Below are 18,402 nucleotides of genomic sequence, written 5' to 3' on the forward strand. Positions count from 1 at the left end.
GAGACAAATAATGTCCAACAAATACAAGAAGACTATATACCAATAACAACAAATACAAGAAGACTATATACCAATAACAACAAATACAAGAAGACTATATACCAATAACAACAAATACAAGAAGACTATATACCAATAACCACAAATACAAGAAGACTATATACCAATAACAACAAATACAAGAAGACTATATACCAATAACAACGACACGAATGCAGCAAATAACTCACCAATCACTAACACAATCACAACATATTATATCATCTACGAACAATTATTAAACCTGGATATTCTTTTCTAATGTATGAAACTAATTAATTCAACTAATAAATCATGAAAAAACAACGATGTATGGTAATAAAGTTGAGTATTTAATCGATAGATGGCGCTATTCATAAAGCTTACTCCACAGTCCGTCAGATGTCGTTAGGGTGTAACGGGTACTTGTGAGATATATTGTGAGAGAGCAAGCTCCTCGGGAGCCAGAGAATTACCTACCTTCGGGTAATGAACAGTATAGTTTAATCCAGACCTTTTTATTGTAACTTAAAAAATGCAATTATAATAAGAACCTTTTACTAATTTCAAAGAGTTCCCAACACCAAAGTCTGCTTAGTAAAGGCAGATATAACAAAAACCATTTGCACTTAACTTACAAAATTTTTTATTCATAGTCAATTACAATTCGTGATTTTCGTATACTTATTATATTAACTATGTATAATTTAATTTAGAAGCGTATAACTTTTTGTAAAATGTGCTGCGACTACAACTCATTTCAATAACAAAAAATAACAAAACTTGCAGAATAAACATAATAATTATCAAAAAGATAAGTATTATCCATATTTAAATTAAATTATACTTGAGTAAATATTTGAACGTAATCCAAATAGCACCCTCTTAGGAAATTCCCTCGTGTAGACTGGTCAGTCTGGGTCTGAGCTTACCTCCCTAGATAAATACTTGCCTTCCTTCCTATGCATATTTGTCTCGTCTATGCAAAACCACACGTGTCAACATAGTTAAATTAGCGGGCTTGTCGGTCACACGTTATTGCATTACGGAGAATCCCGTGTAACTTATTACTAATAACTATTAGTATAACGCAGTATGGAAAAATATTTTTTAAAAGCCATATTTAGTTTCTGAGATTTCTTTACGTGAGGTTACTAACTTTCTTCTGGGCATGCTCGGACTTCCTCCTCAGACCTCCTTGCAGATCAGAAGAGAGGTTTATGCCGCTACTCAGACCTTGAGGAAAATAATTTCTGTCAGAGCTTATGTCATCTTAGGAGATGCTGTGTGGAGGGTCTTATTAAGGAGAGGAAAAAGTGGAAGGAAAGGGGTATGAGGGGTAGGTAGGAATCTAGGGATCAGTGTATCCAGGAGTGACGTATAAATGGGTCGTGAGACCAGTTGGAGTGGTCAAAGGGTCTCCTCAAACCAGCCTCCCGATCAGACACACGGATGAACCCGGGCACCCCTGCTAAATCAACAAATGTAGCGAACCTCTTGGAGCGACCTGTGGCAGAGGTGTTGGTTATCTAATAAATGGTTCCCGGGGCGGCGGTACCCATACCCGCCTCCCAAACTGTAGACTAGCGATGGGTGGATGACAGAAGCCGGGTAACAACCACTAATATAATAATTATGAAGAATCTTGCAATCACACATAAAATGATGGTGACTGAACGAAACGAACGTATTTTGAAAAAAGTAAGTAGGTTAAAGTTTATGTTGATGGATAAGTACGTTTTTATAAAATATTACTTTCTATCTTAATTGATTCCTTGATACAAACTATGAAGCCGTGGTTCTATCAGTTCCCACTCTTATTTCAAATAAACCTATTTTTTAATTTACTTTTGTTTCTTCCCCGGATTTCAGTTACTTTCTGTGATCTTGGAAAATTTAGATTTCAAATTTTTTGTTGTTTCTATCTTAACAAATATCTTATTTTTTATCAAGCCGAATATCTAAAATTGCCTCCCTTCCATTCAACATTCGAATCAAATCTCCCATGTTATTTTGTTACTGCTTACTGTGGTTTAAAGCCAATAAATCCAACAAGATTTTGCCCTTTATCACATATTTTTAAGTTCTATAAATTGCACAATTTGCCGAAAATCGCTCAGGTGATCAAAATATAGAATTATGTTTTAGGTAAATTTGTTTTCAACTTACGCCCGACATCGCAGACCGAAATTTATTTAAATCGGAATGTTGGAAATGGACAACACTTTGATATTTACGGTGAGTTTTCTTTTCAGTCATAAATATAATAAAACGCAGGATATTATGATTGTAGGATTTGTTTCATTGAAATTATTTATTAAATATTTGCCTCGGGCCTTTCAAAAACAAATATTGTCAATTCTATTGTATTTTTTGTTGACAAATAATAAGAGAGACGAACACCGTAAGTGAACTTGAAAAATCACGAAAACTTGTGAAAATTTTGTGGTGTTGAAATTTGGAATTGTGAATTAATTTAGTAGGTAATTAAAATGATATTCTGATATGTGCCCGGGAACCATTTATTGGATAACCAACACATCTGACATTGGTCACCACAAGTGGTGCGCTAAGTTTGGTGACTCAGCAGGGGTGCCCGGGTTCATTAGGTGAGGTGTGGTCAATATGCGCTTGCCCACCACACTAGCTGCGTGGCGTGCCAGATCTGGAGGGTTTGGGGAGACCCTTTGGTCACTCCTGCTTGGTTCTTGCCTTCTTTGCCTGTTTTTCCTTCCCAGAACTTTATTTTCTCAAAAAGACCCTCCACACAGCATCCCCTAAGATGACACAGACCATGAGGGAAATTATTTTCTTCGTGGCCTCCTGTGCGGAGTTAATGTAAAAAAAAAATTAAAAAAAAACCGACCGGGTTCAAATCCCGGGGTGCACAAATAAATTTGTGTTATTTCAAAATTACTCACAAAATTATATATAAAATATTTGCGGCACGTTCCACAGTGGAAGATACTCTCAGTATCACCCTAGTTTAAGACCACTATTCAGAATTGAAACGTTGCTTGAAATGGCTTTGGCCATATTTGGTGACCAGATCTGAATAGTTAGCTACTTCCCCACCTTCCTATTCCCATCTAATTCTCCTCACTATAACCTTCAGCCTCTCAAAATACCCCAATTGGAGATGCTATAGCCCTACTGACTCCAGACGGTTGAGAGCAGTTGGGACTGTTTGGTTTCACATAAAAATAATTATAAATTTTCTAAAATATTTGTTTGAATCTTCAGCATTTGAAACCAATAGTGGAATATTTTTCTAATCAAGTGTTCATAAATTTTAGATATTATTTGTTGCATAATTTGCTAATGAACGAACCTTAGATATTAAAAACTGTTTTTCATCGTTTAAATGATAATAATAATAATATTTGGATGATTTTTATAGCGCCGTTTTTGTGCAAAATCACCTCAAGGGCGCTGTACAAATATATAATACATTTCTACAATGATCTCTGTTATTACTAACTATATATGGAGATAATATACAGTACAATACTTACCTGGTAGGTCACTTGAGATTAACACTTAATTAACATTATATAATTGTTTATTAGCGAAATTTAGATACAGGATTTAGGACTTACTTGGAAAATTGAATATAACTGGACTTTCTCTTAGGAATGGTATATTTAATTTAAGGGTACGACAGCTTAAAAAGGTAAGTTTTTAGTTTAGACCTGAATTCTATTGGACTTGTTATGGATCTTAGTTCCGGAGGAAGTTTATTTCAAGCCTTCGGTCCAGATACTCCGAAAGCGCGATCACTAAACTTAGTATTTGGCTTGCGCTTAGGTTCCATCAGTCTGCCTACAGCTGATGATGTTGCTGATCTAAGAGTTGACTGCCTCAGACCAGTGTTTTCCGGGACGCATAGTTCAGAGATGTAGGGTGGGGCCATTTCATTGATGGATTTAAACACCATCCAGCACAATTTGTACTTGATGCTTGGATGATATGATTATGACCAAACCTGGTACACTTTGATTAGTAATAGTATCCTAAATTTTAATCACTACACCGTTTTGTTAATACCAACAATAATTAATTAATATTTATTTTGTTCATAGGTCGCTGGTTATATGACTACAGTATTTATCACTTTACTCCAGTTTTATGTTTTAAACAAAACATAATAATGAGAAAATCACGCGAATGATGGTATTTTTCTTACAATTTTGAATATATATATGTTTATAATAGTACCCCACCGAACAACACTTATGTAATGACAGAGAAGAACATAAGTTGCAAATTCTCCTAAATAGAGCAATGAGAAAAATACTTAAGTGAAATAGATTTGCAAAAGTAACTAAAATTTTAAAGGAACTAAGTTGACCAACAGTTCAGTTTTCAGTTCAGTTTCAGTGCCGGCAACCCGGGCGTTTATTTAATTTTATGGTTGTTTACATTGTTTTCTTTTCTTTTACCCGCCTCACTAGACAAAGTCTGTTCCGAGGCGGGTAAATCACATATTATATTTGTTCCAAAAGAAATCTATGTATTTAAAAAAAATATATATATATGTATGTAAAAAGACAAAAAGATACAATTATGTGGTGGTATATTAAATATTTACATACATACTTTTTTATTATTTTTTTTTTATTAGTTACATTCCATGAGAAGATTGCCTATGTAACATAGATAAAAGTAAAATTAAATTTTGTGACAATTGAATATAGATATAGCGGTTACATGATAATTAGTATTGCAAAATTGCAGTTTCTCGCATTTGTTTTATTTGAATATTATATAATTTCGTGAGAAATTGTATGAAATGTTATTTATTTAGAATATTTTGAATATCTGTTCTTTCCTTTTCATTCAGCCATAATACAAATCTTTTGAACAGCCAATTCAAATTATTTGGGGTGACGTAAGTTTTTGTTTGTGTTAGGAAGGTATTGAAAATGTGTGGTGCTAGGTAAGATTCGTGTTTTTTTGCAAAAGTTGATTTGATATCGGGAACTTGAAAGTGCTTATTAATTTTTCCTCTTGTGTTTTGCGAGTGAGGTATGTGGAGATGTGAATTTTTGATACAGTTTTTGTAAATGATCTTCCTTATGAATAGTTTATTTACGTCTAGTAATTTGTTTTTGATCATTAGCTGTTCCGTCGGATGTTGGTAAGGTTTTTTAAACATAATTCTAATTATTGTTTTGTGATTTATTTTAAGAGAATTGAGGTAAGTATCTGCTGCTCCTCCCCAAACTGATATTCCATACGTTAAAATACTTTGACAGAGTGCGAAATATATATATTTTTAGTTGATTTAATGACATGATGTTTCGTATTGTTTTGAAGATGTATGATAATTTTCGTATTTTTTTTGATAATATATTAATATGGAGATCCCATTTTAGTTTATGGTCAACAGTTAAACCTAGATATTTAATATTGTCTGCATAAACAATTTTGTCACAAGTACAGCATGTGTTATTTGACGAAATATTGGTGCAGGGGTTAAGATGTAGTTGTGGTTGGCTATGTGGTTGACCAGCCTTTGTTTTGCTAAAAGTTAGATATTTTGTTTTTGAAATGTTCAGTGTTAGTAGATTATTTTGTAGCCATTTATTTACTACAGTCATCCCTGTTTCTGTGTTTTTGAATACCTTTTCCCATGATTGTGCCTTGAACAAAATTGCAGTGTCGTCTGCATAACTGATTACTTTGTACTCAATTTTTCCTAGGTTTATCTCAGTTAGACTATTTATATATATGAGGAATAGTATGGGACCCAAAACGCTGCCTTGCGGTACTCCATACCTGATATCTGCTTTGTCACTGCTGTATTTATTTATTTTTACTATTTGCTGTCTCTTTTCAATGTAGCTGACAAACCATTTTAGCGGTTGACCAGTTATACCGATATTTTTGAGTTTTTGTTGTAGTAAGTTATGCGAAATGGTGTCGAAAGCTTTTGCTAGGTCTAAGAACACCCCAATCACCTTTGATCCGCCATCTATGCTTTTCACTATGTAGTTGGTTAATTCTGATAAAGCATCTTCTGTACCCATTTTGGCACGAAATCCAAATTGACGGCTTGAGAGCAGGTTGTGTTTTTCAAGGTACGCAAGTAATCTTTTTTTCATAGCTTTTTCTAGAAGTTTAGATAGTGAGTTTAGCAAAGTGATTGGTCTGTAATTTAATATCAGAGTTTTGTCTCCCGATTTATGTATTGGAGTAATACATCCTATTTTTAAGTGATCAGGGACGATTCCGAGCCTAAAACTTTGGTTGAAAATGTGTTGAAGCGGTATAAGTATGTATTCTCGTAGATTTATCAGTATTTGATTGGAAATGTTATCCGGTCCCAACGCGCAATTTGGTTTGAGAGATTTAATAAGATCCGAGATTTCCTTTGTATTTACTTGATAAGCATTAAACGAGTGATTTGGTCGTATGGAAGAGCAAAGTTTGGATAAAGAGACTTCTAACAGTAAAACAGATGTTGAACTTGACCGCGGTGATATTAATACATGAAATAATAAATAACCTTATACCAAAGTATTTTATATGCAACAAGGATATTCACAAGAACCAAAAAAGGACAAAGCCAATTCACAAATCAATTAACCATACAAAGGAATGCAATTTTATAATGGGCTGCCGGGAACCTTAGTCTGCACCAAATGATAGAGTCAAACTGGATTAAAGGAGCCACATTAATCAAAAGAAATTGTAGTAAATAGTAAAAATGTTTGTTTGTAATTAATAATAAATAATACATTTATTAAGTTGGATGTACAAATGGCTAAAATAAAATTAATAAAACAAAAAAAATATATATATATTTTTTTTTTTTTTTGGAGTGGTTATATATATATAACCACTCGAGTGCTCGCGTAAATAACTGGAGAATGAGTTGAATGATTGGTGATCGAGTTGAAAATTTCTCGCCAACTGAGACACATAAACTAATTTTAGTGTCTATGAATTTAGTGCCAATGAATTCACCTATATTTTACCGTTTATCCTATATTTTTAGTATTTATAAAAAAATATTAAAAAACCGTAAATGCACAAAATCTGGGAGTCAAAAATGGCAGTTAAGGCGTGCGATCACTCAAGATGTTTTGCAAACTCGGCATAATATGCTGAAAATCGCACCAGTAAAAAGTTAAAGAAAAGCTCAAAACGATTTACGATTTTTTTGCATAACCAATGTAACTATTTGTAATGTCTAAAAAAAATAATACTTTAAGAAAATATGCTACAATTTTTTCTTCACATTCTAATGTTTGATACATTTAACCCCTTCAGGCTTTTAAATATGTTTACCTACAAGTTCCAACGACCGACGGTGAAGTGTCTATTAACATTTAAATATGTTTACCTACAAGTTCCAACGACCGACGGTGAAGTGTATAATAACATTTAAATATGTTTACCTACAAGTTCCAACGACCGACGGTGAAGTGTATAATAACATTTAAATATGTTTACCTACAAGTTCCAACGACCGACGGTGAAGTGTCTAATAACATTTTAATATGTTTACCTACAAGTTCCAACGACCGACGGTGAAGTGTTTAATAACATTTAAATATGTTTACCTACAAGTTCCAACGACCGACGGTAAAGTGTCTTTAAATATGTTTACCTACAAGTTCCAACGACCGACGGTGAAGTGTCTAATAACATTTAAATATACAATTTCAAGCCACAAAGTGTTTGCTTTCTTCGATAACATTTAAATATGTTTACCTACAAGTTCCAACGACCGATGGTGAAGTGTCTAGTAACATTTAAATATGTTGTGGAAGTAAAGTAGGTATCAATCTGGGACATAATTCTAAAAGTGCCTACGTCATTTCGAAGATAATTCGAGCTAGGTGTCAGAAAGCACTCGAAAATATTCATTCTTTGAAAGCTGTAGAAACCTATGACAGCCATTTACATGTATTTGTGGCCTCTGTATATCCTAAAAAAACATTTTAGACCAAGAAATCTACCAAAACCAGAGCTCTTCTTGCATTAACCCCCACAATACCCCCGATTACACAAATTTTCGAAAATAATAATCAATTCAATACGGTGAAATATAATTATTAAATAAATCATAGATCTATAACATGTTATTTTATAGCCACAAATAAATTCTAAAACATAACTAAAAATAAATACATCTATAAATTACATATATGATGATGAAAACACTTTGCAAGACCGAAGATGTTTGGCTGAGTGGAAGATTTAAGGAAATGGATGCTTGTCATTTTAGTAAAGTGTCAATTTTCTAAGTATCATTAATTAATATTTCTTGGTCAATCTATCTAAATCAACGATTGCTTTTCATTTCAAATCAAGGCCTCTGCAGAATGCAATCATAGACTCTGGCATAGGTCTCAGTGTATAGCAGCTTGCACATGGCTGCGTTATTGTCTATGGACATCTCAGGCACCTTCAGCTCGGGGTTGACGGCCACCTTCATTGTGTACTGACCGGGGGATAGCTCTGATATGTCCACCCATTGGCAATCTATGTTGTACTTGTACACATCTGAGCAGTTCACCGAGATCCCTGGAAACAATATTAAAATTTATTTATTTCTTCAGATGATATAAATTGGTATACATTTGACTTGTGAGAGACAGGATGATTTTACTTTCTTGTGTATCATCTAGCAAAGACTTCAGTCATCTCATAACACTAAACCGTTGCGTAAGTACAGTCTTACAAGGGTTATTAGACAAAAATTGATGGTGCCGCGTTTATTCAAAAGGTTCGATATGGCAACACCAAAATGGCTCACTAGAATATTGATGAAAATGAAAACAAAAAAACAACACAATGCTGCAATGCTTATTTTTGACATTAGTCAAACAGTGTTCAGAAATTAGTGATGCTTAGACGGTAAGAAGATGATTCTACGTTGTATTCAAAGATAATTTTATGTTTAAACTTTTTTATTATTTAACGGTTTGTAATGAAGATAATTTCACTGAATGCAGCTTTTAAATGTATATATGAATAAATCCATTTATAAGATGTTAGAAAAACCTTGAAAAGTCGATTATGCTGTAGGCAATTCAATAGAACCAATTTCTCCAAATATGGCTTAAGTTTTAAAGAAGGCAAGGTTTGGTTTAAAGTGACCAGAAACAGTGAAAAAATCTGTGACATACCTTGGTCCCCATAATTCTCGCACGCGTACTTGGGCTCCACCCCCGGCAGACACGTGTTGTCCTCCAGACAGAAGGATGCTTTATGCCCCTCAGCTACGCGACGCCCACGCTCGTCCATTATGTCGAAGGTCGCGAATACCTCCATACTGTGGTAGTGCCTGAAGGTACAGCAAATCACCAGTGTTAGCAATAATCAATAGAGATTTGCATGCGCATTACAAAAAATGTCTTTTTACATTATCTTATGTCTTTTTCTACACGAATTTTGTCAGTGGTTGCATAAATCATGTAACTTTTTTATTGGGTATTGTTGTGTGCGGATCAAGTTCTACCGGCTGCGAGAGTTTTTTGTGTATGGATCTTAATAATAAGGATATCTTCTTCACAACAAAACGTCGTTGGTATATTTTATTTAGACTAAAAATAGTTTAATAATGAGTGTATAGGACGGCCAGAAGGCTTACGTCATTTCTATAATGGACAACCTTATATACTACCGATTTTTGGCGAATAACTCCATAACCTCTATGATCTATCTACGTCAGACCTATCACAGTTGCAGTTATGTTGCTTGTCCGTTGTCGTATTGAGCGGTTTATGCTTTCTCCTCCTTCTGAAGTCATCAATTAAGTTCAACACCACAGTGCCCATAAATACAACAGTATAGATATTATAGTCATCTACCTTGACGGTGAACAATGCAAGGCTGTCCGAATTTTTGATTAGCAAAAAATGAGAAAATACCACCCAACTCAATACTCCAAAATTCAAAAAACAAACTATGGATCATGAGAATCTTGAACCTTATCATCACACTGGGTGCTTACTTAATTTAATAACGGCCAAAGAAAGCACGATAGGTTTTCCTGTAAAATCAAATCCAAGTTTTTCAATCTCTAACAAAACCAGGAATCGCAATCCATGGTTCCATTAATTTATCCATAGAATCCAAACGAACTTCAAATCAACAGTTAAAATAAACTCACATATGGCACATGTGCCACTCCCAGAGATGCTTTGGAATGGATGGCCTGAAATCCGCTGTTCCAATATTCAGAACACTTGCCGTAAACTTCAGCAATCTTCTCGTCTCTGTAAACCAATCAATCTGTTCCTTCTGAACCACATAAGCCTGGCTCGCTAAACAATTCTCTTCCATGGCACATTGCAGAGCGAACAACTGCCTGTCTTCGAGGTGGGCTGTTCTCATCAATTCGTTATGGTCGAATACCAAATCAGCCATTTCTCTGATGCAGACTACTCCAGCTAGGTTCTTCCTGTCTCCAGGGCAGGTGACTTCTCCTATCTCGTCATGGAGGCAGTGCGAGAGGCTGTCTTCACTTCCTGTGCACTCTGTTCCGCTGAGGACGATTGAAGAAGCGTTTCCGCCAAATAAAGATGTCTGCACGGCACTCATGGCGTAGCCTAGTCCAAGGCTTTTGCAGATTACCATGGCTTCTAGTAAAGACCAACCATCACCACAAACGGACCCCCAAATTCCACGAAATTTTACCTGGAAGAAAATTTATCAATATAAATTCAATATAAGTGTCATATCAGAAATTATTTCAGTAATTTGGGCATAACAATGTTTTATCTCTTTTGAATAACAACTAATCTTTATTTAAAAAAGTACATAACAACCGCTGCTTCTATTTAAGTTGTCAAGTGTACCCTACTGTTAAATTTATCATCTCTAGTCTAGACACCCTAGAAACCAGAAAGAGACTCTAGCTCTAGCTCTAGACTATGCAAAAATGGACAATCTATTTGATGATTCCTTTGTCGTAACGGACAAATTGGAATCTTTATAGCATAGTAGTGAGGTGAGAATGCTGAGTTCATTCTATCTAAATGGATAAAATGAGATATGTATATCTTAGAAACTTCGGGTATTATCCCTGGTTATATCCCTTAAAACTGCTTTGCTGATAACGGCACAGTTTTGTTGTTCTGAAATGCAGAACTAATCTAGCATTGGTACTACCACTCGGAAAACTCTACTATTCTTCTATTAAATAACATGACCTTGCTTCAGATATCTTTCAATTGAACGTTTTGCATATATGTTTATTATTGGTTAAAATATTGTTAGGCTAGAAATAGGGCCACGCGTACCATCGGTGGACCGACCACGAGCGTCGTCACGACCACGTCGAGCAGGACCGATGTTTCTCGTATGCAGGGCGTGGTACTACAGCTCTTCATTCATTCACATACTTTTTACCGCAAGCGACTGACGTACCCGTGGCACCATTTCCGACCTTAATGTTTAATTAAAATAAAATAAAGTAATTAAAAACAATGGCAGAGATCTTCATCGAATGATTTCTAAACAAATTAGACAGCAATTAATTTGAAAATTTCATCGTGGGATTTGGTAAAAGGCCAACGGTTTCTATGGGCAAGGGGTAACGCTCTCGATTAGCAAACTTCAGGTCGCGGGTTCAAATCCCGGCGTGCGCAAGTTAATTTAAATTTATTGAAGTTGTGTTACTTCACAAATTACTCATTAAAAATAATATATAGTAACTATATTTGTGGCACGTTCCAGAGTGGAAGATACTCTCGGTATCGCCGTGTTGTAAGATAACCATTCGCAAAATGAAACGTGACTTGAAATGACTTTGGCTGTGTTTGGTGACCAACTATACCCCAATTTGGGACGCCATAATCTTACTGGCTCCAGACAGTTGGGAGTAGTTGGGACTTATGTGCGGTTTCAGATAAATATATATATTTTTTATTATTATTTGTTTTATAATATATTTGACTTCATACCTCCACCCTCCCTTCCTCTCTAGCCCTCCCCCCATTGATTCTGTACTCTATGAACCCTCCGTTGGCCTCCTTGATGTGGGTCTTGACCCTTTTCGGCAGGTCCACTCTGAAGTCCTCCTTCTCCGGGGCGGCCTCTGGCTTGGGGTCCTTGCAGGTGACCCCCGCAGCCTCCTCCGGAGTGCAGTCACTGGTGCCCCAACCGTCGAATCTGCACTGGCTGAGGCCGCTCTCGGTACCATCGCAGTATAAATTGTCCATCCAGTACTTTCCTGGATATTACAAAAAATGTATGAAAGAATTCTTGAGGGATGACAAATGTTATTTCTGGATGTCTAGCACGATCAAATTGATAACTTTTATAGTGATTTATTTTGGGTAAATATGCCGTGTTGCGCTACCTCCTTCTTTAGCTAACGTTTTGGACAGCTTTACAGTGTCCATCATCAAGGCAGATGTGTAATTGCACAATCATATCAGATTGATAACTTGTTTCTCGATAAAAACCGGTTTCCGATTTTTCTCCTTCTGCTTTCTCTATTTTCTTATTCTTTATTTTCATTTAAGTGCCACTTTGTATCTTCCTTGTATTATGTTTTTTTTTTCAAAATATAAAATAACATAAAAGCCATGCTTCTTGAACCCTGGTTTACAATAAATGTGCGGAAAAAAATAATTATTACAAATTTATTAGAATCTCTTCAAATTATTTGTAATCTGGTTAAAAACGGGATTGAAGGCCATTAACAAATTAATTAATAGTTTTCCCGATAAACTTTTAGTGAAATACGAATATATTATCACGATATCGGAACACGTGTTCACAAATACCGTAATATTTTCGCATTTCGTCATTACATATTATCAAGGCAAATGTGAAACACGTGTTCCGATATATTAGGAATGTTATAAAATTTTATCAGGAAATGGCCTGCAATCCCGTTTTTAACCGGATTACCATGATTTGAAGAGATTCTTAATAAATTGTCAATACTTATTTTTGTTGCATATTAAATAGTACATTTGGCAAGAATTTACATCTCGTATTATTAACTAGGTACATCCGGATCTACATTTTGTCATTTTATCAATAAAGGCCAGGACAACGACCGGATTTCCACATTTCATCGAATACGTATAATGCAGCTAATAAATATATGTTATGTAGCTTTACCGATAATCTGGTTCCACCATAGACATTCAAATTAATAGACTTGCCTAACATCAAATCTGGGTATCATTTTGAAGAGCTGGAGGCAAACCACTTGACCATACTTTTGGCTCCAGGAGGGTTCGAGAATGCTTTGAATAAAATATGACATCAGTCGTACACTGACGACTGAAGAGCGCACACTGAAATAAGCAGATCATTCGCAGAAAAGTAAAGTTTGCTAAAGTAAGACAAAGGTTTTCAGCGCTGTCCATTGTGGGACTTTTCTGTGCAGGGTCAGAATGTTCGTTCCTAAACGAATCGCCTGGCTTAGCGAAGGTAAAATTGAGTGAATTGGCTAAATTTGCAAAATTTGCAAAAATATCTAACTAAATATTGTAACAAAATATCAAATTTTGGAAACAAGCCCGAACTTTTGTTTATCCGATTTGGGATATGTAGTTTTTACGCAACCAGCAATTATCGCGTCATTATAAAAATGACTAGTGATTCGTAAGCAGATTTTATTTTGAGGGACTGCATAGTTATATTACAATGCAAGTTATCTGTCTACTGTGAGATTCATTTGTTGACAAATCACCCAAAGTGAGACGGTTCCAGCGCCTCCCGAAATTGGCTGAATAGCTCGTCCATTCATTTAGATGTCTATGGGTTCCACGCATTGTTAAATACTCTTTGCAGAACTTGGCTAGAAAAACGCCAATTCATCGCAAGCCTGAACTTGTTATAAATGAATGTAGGTAGCATTGATTCACCTAAACCTAAACCTTGAATGTTTGCACGTAATCCACTGTCAGATGTTCTACAGAAGTATTTGGTCCACTCGATTACAGCATCCGACACACAATAAAACTCTGACAATGTGAGAATGGTATTCATAGAAAAAATACATCGGCAGTATAATGCACCTGTAAAAATCTGTGTGTAAAAATCAGTATTTCAGAAAACTTATATTTATCATATTACAGGCACGCCTACCAATTTTCTCATTTTAAAAAGTGTCAAACCAAATAAATTAAATATTTCTTTACGTATCCGTAAACAAAAACTGTTCCTAAAATAAGATGAAATACGATATGAAATACGAATTTTACTGTTAAAGAAAGAAATAAACATATGTTTTTTTTAAATATTAAAATTATAAATACAAAAACTCAAAAAATTGATGATACACACTTTTTTTAGACAAATATATTACAAACGTTTTTGAAACCTCACTTTTTTGTTGTTTCATAATTAAATAATTAATTTTTTTAAATTCAACCTATGATTGCTATTTTAATTCTCATGTGGTTAACTTTTATATGTATATATAAAGCGTGGTGTTTTCTCTTTCTAACCGTTTAGATCATATTTCTCACCATGACAGTAAGGGAGACGGAACGATTTTTATGAAACTATATGAGCTGTTCCCAAAAGCGATTTAAGAAAGTAGGCACCATTTACAAGCACCATTCATAGCAGTTATGCTATGTGTGTTAGAACATCTGTTCTACCGTGCGGTAACTTATCATATTGTCTTGTGGAAGATGGATATATTAGACATTAGAGAGAAATATTACTTACTGGTTGCTAGTCCAAATCGCCCACTGTGCGTATATCCAATGGCTGTACCGAAATTCAACTGAGCGCAAACCACCGAGGCCTCTTCGTTCCCGAACTCATCATCACACACCGCTCCCCATTTGCCGTTGTGCAGAATCTCCACGTTCCCTGAGAACAAACATAGCATTATCTTCTTCTTCGATGACATATTACATTGATGAATATAACCTCATAAAGTTTTTAAAGAAAAGCTGTTCCAATAAAAGCTGAAAATTAATTTATTTTATTTATTTATTTATTTATTTATTTATTACAATATAATACATTACAAAATGATTACAAATTTTAAAATGTATTATTCCCATTGGGTTTACAAAACTCATTTCGGTAAAGACAACATTAGATTAAAGACAAGACAACATAAATACATTAAAATAAATAAACGCAAAAGTTATTTTGGAGTTCCAAAGAAATAATGTGTCAATCATTAATAACTGCTGAGGAAATAGCTTTTAATAGCTTTTGCCAATGTTTTTTTGCTCGTTGCCGGAAGTTTTAGATTACTAGGTAATATTGTTGTATTGCTTATGTGCAATGTATTGTAAGGAGTTAATTCCAAATTTAGTCGTGTAAGTAGATGACGATAAGTGTATTTCATTTTGTGATCGAGTTTTGTGCTGGTGTATGTCGGAATTAAAGACTTGTTTAGTGTTAGTGTGTGAGGAGTGTTGAATTATTTGTAGAATGGCAGTTGTGATGTTATACTTTGGCAGAATCGTAAAAGGAAGTATTTGTGTCTGTGAGTATATATATTTGACATGTGTAACCCATGGTAGATTATATATATTCCGTACGGCTCTATTTTGTATGACTTGTATTTCGGAACTTTTTTTTTTGGTAATGGTGCCCCAGATACTAACTAGATAACTCAGGTGAGAGTGGATCATAGCATAATATGTGGCACGCAGTAGAGATGTGGGGAGCACACCTTGGAGTCGATAGATCACATCAGTTATCGGGGAAATTTTTGATTTTACATTTTCAACATGTATAAATAACATATAGTTATTATGTTAATATAGACTTTCAAAAAATGTCTAAATTAATATAAGGTATTTTTATCCGAGACACTATATAGATTATGAATAAATTCTTTAGAAATTTGTGATAATTCAAAAAGACAGCACCCGAAAATGTGCGAAAATTAGTTGAGGAAAATATTGTTAATTCTGTAAATTAAGTCCCAATGGCCGAGTTGGTTAAGGCGTTGTCCCGGTAAGGCAGAGATCCTGAGTTCCATTCCCAGTTGACATCGTTACCTTTCTTTGTCTTGTACTATTTCATGTCTAGTTTAGTTTTGTTAGTATTATTATATATTGATGGGTATAACTCATCACAAAGTTATTAAGACTATATTTTGCATTCCAAATTAAAAAAAAATTATCATCTATTTTACAATTATCATGACGAGTTTTATAAAATAATAACCAAATATCGTGGATTAGTTTTACTTTAAGAATATTTTGAGATTTTGTCGTTAAGTAACTTTAAATTACCAGTCAGATTGGTGATTTACTTAGATATTTTCCCGGTTAAGTAGATTCGCTGATTTGAACGTAACCCAAAACTAAATTCTGCATTTGAAAGCAGATATTACAAAAAATCAACCTTACTATAATATATATGTGTATATTTGTTAATATATACATAGATATTTCAAAATATGTAATGTTTGACTGAGGATTGTACAGGGTTTTCCAATAAGAGGTGTTATTTTGATATTCAAAGAAACTTTTCCGGTAAAAGATCAATGGTTTCGTTGCTTGTGTGGCACGTAGCGCCGTCTTGTTGATAGTAAACGTTGTCCAGATCAATACCATCCAATTCCGACCATAAATAATCATTAATCATCTCTCGATAGCGCAATCCATTCACCGTAACTGTTGTTACAGCCTCATTTTCGAAAAAGTAAAGTCCAACGACTCCGCCGGACCATAAACCGCACCAAACAGTCACACGTTGAGGATAAAGAGGCTTTTCAACAATAACTTTTGGGTTTTCCGAGCCCCCGATGCGACAATTTTGCTTGTTGACGAAGCCACCGAGGTGGAATGGGCCTCATCACTCAAGATGATTTTTCGATGGAATTCTAATAATTAATAATAGTGAATTTTAATAATTTCTATGCGTTGGTAAAGCGTGTATCGTTCCATTTTTATTAATAACGTAGTTTCTACTTGTCAAATGTTAAAAAATGTAACATCTACCGAAATAGCGGGCTATTCAAAATAACACCTCTTATTGGAAAACCCTGTACTTTCCACCCAGGAACTGGCTCTTAACTGCTGTGAACTTTTAAAATATCATTTTAAATTTAAAAGTCAATCCCTGGGGAGGATTAAAACTTCTTCCCCTAAATTAGGTATACTAAATCGAGTGACTAAAACGAGTCGCGTTATTGATGGAATGCATTGTCATCGACAACGGGTCTTTCTTTTGTGGTCGCGCAGCCTTTCCTCTTAATAACTCACCCTCAAACTGATTACTTCCCCCAACAAGTCTCACGTGGCCATCCCTTTTCTGGAACTTCTTCAGGAACTGTTGTATCAGGTTGGCCTTCCTCTTCCTCTCCTCGTCTGTCACACTTCTGACACTGTCACTCAATACACAAAGGCACACTAGTATTATCACGGTGTAGACTGCATTTTGTAATAGATGTTTCGCCATTTTGTAAAACTGCAGATACGAATTCACCACGAAAAAAGGTTTTTGTTTATTTTTAAGCACTTTTACAGCTTTTGACTCTTATCATTTCCACCCATTCAATTTTCTGATCTAGTTAATTTTTAAATTACTTTATTTTATCGTACTTTTAAAAACTCGTATAAAACCGTGTAAAACGATTTTTGAAAATGTATTTTAATAATGATTTTATTAAGTTCTGAAAGTATTTTAGTTTTAACTGTTGTGGCATCTCTTTCGATATTCAAGGCCATTATCAAACTGTAGTTATGCCCCATTGAAGTGACTTATTTATATGATTTTATTTGTATCGTGTTTAAAGTGATTTTTATTAATATTTTCGGTAAAACATGAAACCAATTTACTTTGAAAATAAATTATTTTGTGGCACCTACTGTTAGAAATTTGGTTTTTCCCCTGATGATGCAGATTTGTCTTAATCGTTTTGTAATGACGTTAAAACTATTCAAGACAATTCGTTCGTACCATATAAATAAGTCGTCTCAATGTGGCATAACAATAGTTGCATAAGTTCTATAGCTATACTGTCACGATAATAATAAATAAATAAATAAAAACTATAGCTTATAATATAGACTGCAGACCCTAATAGGTATTTGGAAAGTTGTTATGTTTTCGTGGTTTTAAAAAAGTTCATAAATTTCGTCAATTTTTACTAAAGTACCATATGAATTTGTATTTAAAATTTTGCATTCACTACGATTTTCAAAATATATAAAAAAAACTGAATCCGAAATGAACTGTCGAAATCACTAATCACTACTTAGATACACTTGCTTTCGTAATAAAACACATCTGATTAACTTATTCAATTAGTTGTTTTTTTGTGAAAAATTGCATCACATATAAAACTTTATAGAAATGTAAATCAAAGTTTTTACACTGTTGGTTCTGGTTAGCAACAGACACCAAGATTGACGTCCACCATAATTAAAGTAATTTGAACTATTGCCAGTGTCAACTCCGCATAAAATCATATGGCAA

The 18,402-nt window shown here is 34.4% G+C and overlaps 1 protein-coding gene across 1 annotated transcript; it reads right to left on the reverse strand.

The window, feature by feature from the left end:
• Positions 1 to 8,168: 8,168 nt before the first annotated feature.
• Loxl1 (Lysyl oxidase-like 1) lies at positions 8,169 to 17,459 on the reverse strand. Its single transcript, XM_089647028.1, has 6 exons — positions 17,187 to 17,459; positions 14,677 to 14,823; positions 11,943 to 12,211; positions 10,148 to 10,674; positions 9,162 to 9,319; positions 8,169 to 8,556 (listed from the first exon to the last, which is right to left on the reverse strand). The coding sequence occupies exons 1-6, from the start codon at positions 17,380 to 17,382 to the stop codon at positions 8,339 to 8,341; spliced, it is 1,515 nt and encodes a 504-aa protein (XP_089503154.1). The 5' UTR covers positions 17,383 to 17,459; the 3' UTR covers positions 8,169 to 8,338.
• Between the last annotated feature and the right edge of the window lie 943 nt (positions 17,460 to 18,402).

The sequence above is a fragment of the Hesperophylax consimilis genome, chromosome 25 (genome assembly GCF_061612785.1).
Source record: "Hesperophylax consimilis isolate HC1 chromosome 25, BYU_Hcon_1.0, whole genome shotgun sequence".
NCBI classification, from domain to species: domain Eukaryota; kingdom Metazoa; phylum Arthropoda; class Insecta; order Trichoptera; family Limnephilidae; genus Hesperophylax; species Hesperophylax consimilis.